This window comes from Gossypium hirsutum, chromosome A02, assembly GCF_007990345.1.
Source record: "Gossypium hirsutum isolate 1008001.06 chromosome A02, Gossypium_hirsutum_v2.1, whole genome shotgun sequence".
In the NCBI taxonomy this organism is placed as follows: domain Eukaryota; kingdom Viridiplantae; phylum Streptophyta; class Magnoliopsida; order Malvales; family Malvaceae; genus Gossypium; species Gossypium hirsutum.
This window is the reverse complement of record NC_053425.1, coordinates 6,543,131-6,549,465: the sequence shown is the minus strand read 5'-3', so window position 1 is coordinate 6,549,465 and position 6,335 is coordinate 6,543,131. Positions and strand designations below refer to the sequence as shown.

At 30.5% G+C, this 6,335-nt stretch overlaps 1 protein-coding gene across 1 annotated transcript; it reads left to right on the top strand.

Moving 5' to 3' along the window:
• Positions 1–1,049: 1,049 nt before the first annotated feature.
• LOC107949160 (CASP-like protein 1D1) lies at positions 1,050–3,844 on the top strand. Its single transcript, XM_016883888.2, has 3 exons — positions 1,050–1,606; positions 3,130–3,256; positions 3,429–3,844. The coding sequence occupies exons 1-3, from the start codon at positions 1,344–1,346 to the stop codon at positions 3,651–3,653; spliced, it is 615 nt and encodes a 204-aa protein (XP_016739377.2). The 5' UTR covers positions 1,050–1,343; the 3' UTR covers positions 3,654–3,844.
• Positions 3,845–6,335: the final 2,491 nt, after the last annotated feature.

Here is a 6,335-nt window from a genome sequence, read left to right as displayed (position 1 = left end):
AAGAACACCTCAAGCACTCATATATACTTCGACTCAATTGTGCTTTGCATGCTCATGCTTTGCTATCAAAATCTCGCATGTTCAATAACAACGTAATGAAGAATAATATCAACAAAATTTCTACAGCTTACCTTTTCTGATACAATTTCTCTTTTTAAGTTTTATAAAAAGGAATACAACACAACGAACTTAACTCATACTTCTTGTTTCACGCAAAGTCACCGTAAAACCTTCTACTCGACAGGCCAACTGTTATATATAAATAATCTTATCCCTATCACATCAATCTTACTTTATAGTCACCATACACATGTGGACTCCACCAAGGATTCATTTATATACACTTCTATAAAAACTTCTCTCAATACTCTTTCTCCCAATTTTTTCATCATCTCCGACAAGAGAACATCATTTTGGGACCTTGGAGAACACTTTTAATTTATTTTAATTTAAATAAGATAGAATTGTTAATGGATTTTTTTTATTTTTATAAATTACAAATAACCATGGAAATTTAACAAAAAAGTAGTATATCAAATCATAGTTTATTACGTCCATAAAATCAATTTATAACATGATGGAAAGCATACCTTCGAAAAGAAAAAAACATATTGGAAAAGCATAGTCATAATATATAATAGATGAAACGTCTAGTCTCATTCAATCGAGTCTTTGATTAGATGACACATAGGTTGAATTGAGTAAATAGATTTGTGAGTATGTAAGTAATTATAATGAAATATAGATTGAGTTATAGTTTGATTAATATGAATATTATTATTAATATAAAATATATGAATTTGAATGCGTTGAAACATATTATCCATATTATATATTAAACATTTGAGGGAGTTGATATAATGAGTAAATTATCTAGATTAAATATAGAACGTATGGTTAATATTTGCCAAACTGAGCAGCCGCCAAGTTTTTAGTCCTGTTGTGCGACAATCACGGGGGAAGTAGGGTTAGAAAATTCTTTTCAATCTTCACTTCAAAATCCAACAAAATCAGAATCATATATGTATGGAAAACAAATTTTCCTAGGAGACCATCAAAACTCATCAGTTGATTGATCATATTAATATTAAGGTGATTACATAGATCAATTAGATTAAATCTGGTGATTGTAATTATAAAATCACTTTGCGTGCAGGGAATTCCAACCAAAATTTGTTTTATTTATCAGATGAAGACACTTCGGTCTATTCTCAATTCTCCAAAATTTGTTTTTTCTTTTATCAGATGAGACACTTTGGTCTATTCTCAATTCTCCATATATACAACGCATATACAGCACCAGTTTCTTCAGCATTTCATTTCAGAGATTCCAAAAACCAACCATGGCATCCACTGATAAAACTGCTGTCCCACTGTCATCACCAAAGTCTGAAGCTACCCCACCATCCGCAGTGGCGGCTGCGGCTAAGTCCCCTGTCAACTATTCTTTTGTCGATGTTGTTCTTCGGGTCTTATTATTTGCCGCTACTCTAACTTCAGTGGTGGTCATGGCTACCAGCAAGGAAACCGAGCTGGTTCCAGTGCCAGGCTTCCCTTTAGTTAGGATCCAACTCCAAGCAAAGTTCAATCATTCACCTGCCCTCGTGTAAGTATAATTTATATTTATCTCTATTAACATTAAACATTTATTGAGTTTGTTATCGTAACTTAACTGGATATTAATTCAATTAAATGATGACGAAAATATTCAAACTATACAAAATAAATTATATTATTTTCAGCGTTTTTATATAAAAAATAGAAATATAAAATTCACAAAATAAGGCCTAAATTCAGGACTATATAATTTTCAACATTTAAATTTTACCATTCAATTAAAATATAATTATATTAAATTTTATAAATATATTTATTACGTAATTATATTTTTTATTCATAATCTCATTTAAATATTAATTCATATAGTTTGCATGCAATTTTTGCAAAACTTTTGTTAATCTCTTGATTAACATGAAGTAATCACAAAATCTCTCAAAAGAATCATAACCACACTTACAAACTGACATTGAAAATTTGAAGTTGGAACTTTGATATTTACAATACTAACTAAAACATCATATCCTTTGTTATTTAAGAAAAAATTTAATACCTATTCTGAACCTTAAAAATTTTATTTTGGAAAAAAAGTCCCGTATATTCACATGTTTACCCCTTGATAATAGGCTAAATGTCTATTTTGATTTGTATTATAGTGAAATTTTCACTTTCATATCTATACTACAGTGATACTCTCACCTCGAGCCTTTTATTATTATCCAAATGTTCACATTTGATAAGTGAGATTTTTTTTTTAAACAGAAATGGTGAAGGAGCTAAAGTGATGAACATAGTAAAAGTAAAGAGATAAACTAACCGAAAATAAGAATTTCTATATAGGACAAAGGAAAAAATAAATATTAAGCCTAAAAAAAATCTCAAGAGGGGCTTAGCTAAAAAACAGAATAGGAACATTACACATTTTGGCTGCAATGTGGAAATTTCTTGTTGAAATTTCAAATGGCAAACAAAGTAAATAATAATCTTGTGTCCTACTCCCATAGCTATCACATGCCAAACATTTGAGCTTATCCATGACCATACGGCAAAAGGGGTACAGGTAAAAAGAAATATAAACTTGACTCTTTAAATGAAAGATAATGTGTGATATGGAGGTCGCTAATCTCAATAATTGCATTCTTGTGAATTTAGTTTAATAAAACTTTTATATGTTTTAAATCTATATATAAGATAAAAGAAAAACAAAATCTCAATGTAAGTTATTTCTTAAATATAAGGAAAAATTCAGGAATTTTGATTAGGGCTGAAATAAAAATATAAATATTGGGGTTAAAAATAAATATTTTATGTTAAAAAATTACTTTAAACCAACTATTAAGAATTTGTTAAAAGATTATTTGCTATAATGCTTGATTGATGAGAATCATTGGAAAAAGGGTTTTGTACCAAATAAATTTATCTAAAGCTTTTTGAATAATTTTTGTAATAGAATGAGACTAAATTTTTTTAATAGTTTGCAATATTAAAAACCCATGCTGCCAAAGAAAATAGAACATAATATATATATATAATATCTTTTGTATTTTGTTAAATTATGTATCATTTGTGCAGATATTTCATAGCAGCATTATCAGTAACAGGCTTCTACAGCATTATCACTACGTTGGCATCACTTTCAATCGTCCTTAACCCTACCTATTCCAAAACCTTCTTGCTCTTTTTTGCTTTCTTCGATGTGGTAAGTCATTCGTGTGTGATTCGGAAATTTAAATTTGTTTTAATTATCTATTTATCGAGTAGAATTCAAGCATCTTAATACTTTATTCAAGTAGCTCCTGAGTCTAATCGAGAACACTAGTTCAACCATAGATAATTGATGACCGATTTTGACTCCCAACCATAACATGCAGATATTTGTCGGGATCGTGGCCTCTGCAACCGGTGCAGCAGGGGCCGTCGGTTATATCGGATTAAAGGGCAACACTCACGTCGGGTGGACCAAAATCTGCAATGTCTACGACAAGTTCTGTCGATACACAGCGAGCTCGCTTGCACTCTCATTGTTTGCTGCCATCCTTCTGGTGTTGCTCTCAATGATATCAACCTTCACACTTTACAAAAAGATCCGCGACTAGACATATCCCTCCATGTCCCAAGTTTACAGCTTAAAGAACATTTGAAAATGTCAATCTGTGTGTAGCTTAAATGTTTTTCTTTTGGTCTGCAAATGATATGTTTTTAATTTGTTTTTGTTATCTGTTGGTCTTCATTGTGTATTTCATGTAGTAGTTCAATTGAATGATATTTAGATCTTCTTGTGGTTAAATATGAGATAATCTATATTTAATGTAGATTTTCACTCTTTTTTTCTTAACAACGCTTGAATTAAACAATAATAAATCATTTCAATCATCCATCCATTCCCCTATTCCCAGATATATTAGAATGGAGACATTTTCCTAATATTGGTTGGCTCTCAATCATGAAACCATACTCTATAAATACTAAACTGACTCATAATGAGAACCTTGCCTTCTCTTTCACATGAAGTCAAGATCTCATTTGCACCTTTGAATTCTTTAATTAAATATAATGTTCCTCATTGAATGAAAATTTAATGATCAGAATTGTTTTTACCATATAAAATTTTTTTTTAAAAATACTTCGATTATGTACGAGTAAAAATATAAAATATGATATAAACATTAACATAAACATTGACATGATACACATATTATTAAAAGAGTTAATACTATAAATAAGTAGTTAGGTGTAATGGTAAGATACATTGTACTTCTAAGGGAAGAACATATGTTTGAACTTTAAAGACAACATTGTTAAAAGGGGCAGTTAGAAACCCCGAATATGGATTGTAAAATATATATGCATAATACTAAAAAAAAAAACTTTAAAAAATTGTTATGTGTCTCTTTTTAAAAATATTTATTATTTTTTAATATTTTACTATACTTTATAAGAAACTTGTCAATTTTACTTTACTTGTGGAGCCTAAAGCCTCTATTAATAGTGTACCATAATCAATAATTAAGACCAATAAAATATGAGTTAAGTACGTACTATTGCAATCCTACCCTATTCACTTAAATCTATCATAGTTTTGTTTTATTTTAAACATGATTAATTAAATATATAATATTTTACACATGATTAATGTTGAGATGGTAGCAGTCTTGCCTCTACAAAGATGAGAATATAAGTTCGAATCTTAAGAAGCAACACTTGTTGAAAGGGCTTTACCTTTAACTCTCTTTGTCCGATAGAGATTAATCTTTTATTCTAGTTCATGGTTTTTTTTGGCTTATAATTCATTCGAGGAGAAATCAAGTTGTAAGTTTCATCCCTGAACGGTGATTTGTTTCTTAGTCTTTACTAAAAATCTTAAATTATTTAGTCTATATGCTTAGTGAAATGGTCAATGGGCAGGGCTTTTGGAATTTAGATTTTTTTTCGTCTATGGTTGCCAAAAGAAATTATTAGACACATTGTGGGTAGTCACCACCCCACCCGTCTGCAAGTCTTGACAAAATTATTTGGGCTAGGACTTCAAATGGTATCTTCTCTCTTAAAAATGCTTATTAGCATATTCGGGAAAGTTTGTGAAAACCAAAAGATGTAAAATAGAATATACCATGGAAATTTCAAGGACCTCAAAGAGTCAGATTCTTCTTATGGTTTGTTTTAAATTAGAAATTACTGACTAACTTGGAGCGTGTTAAGCGGGGAATAGGGCATGATAGCTCTTGTGGTTTATGTGGCTATCATCCTGAAGATATTTTGCATGTTATCAGAGACTGTCCGACGGCTAAAGAAATTTGGATGCAAGTTATTCCAGATGGAACCAGTGGGCGCTTCTTTACAAGAGACTTTCTTCCGTGGTTAAAGTCTAATTTGCAATCTTGCTAAATCAGTCATCGGTGCGGTAAATTGGTCATGTTTATTTGATTTACTAACTTGGAGAATTTGGAAAAATCGAAACAATTTTCTTTTTCATGGTGTCTCTTGGAATATAGGTGAGATTGTAAAGATTTCATATATATGGGCAAAACAGTTTGCTTCTTTTCATAGGAGGACGTATCTAAATGGAATAAACAAATTTCATCAGCTCAGGTATCGAAAATTTAGATTAGTCTTTGTACTGATAGGGCGGTTCAAATTGTTTATGAAAATGCTACGGGGGGAGTCATAAGAAATGGAAATGGGGAGTGGATTATGGGATATAACAGATATCTAGGCAAGTGCTTAGTCTTTGATGCTGAATTGTGGGGTATTCTTGATGAACTGGCTCTCATCCAAAACAAGCGGTATGATGGTGTGATGATTCAAATAGATAGCTTGAGGTGGTCAAGGCCATTCAGGATTCGTCTCAAACAAATTCAAATTCTGCCCTCATTAGACATATTCATCACCTGTTGATGAATGTAAAATCCTGGGTCATTCAACATTTTCCTAGGGACTATAATAAAACTGCTCACTGCTTGGCCAAAATAGATTTTTATACAAATCAAATATTAAAGATATTTGAGGAGATTCCTAAAGAGATGCTAGAACTTTCTCCTAAGCAAAGTGACAGTCATGCTCAAAGAATCATTGTGTAGTTAATTTAATTTATTTGTTTTATTTTATCACAAAAATATCTTAAATTCTTTATTAATTGTGCTTCTTTACTTCTTCAATAGAGAGTACATGATTTCCATTATTCAATCATTTAGTCATGAGTTTAATTCAAGCCATTATTAGATTATTCAATTAACTTATGAGTTTAATTGAAAGCATTATAATGTATGTCTCGTTTAAAT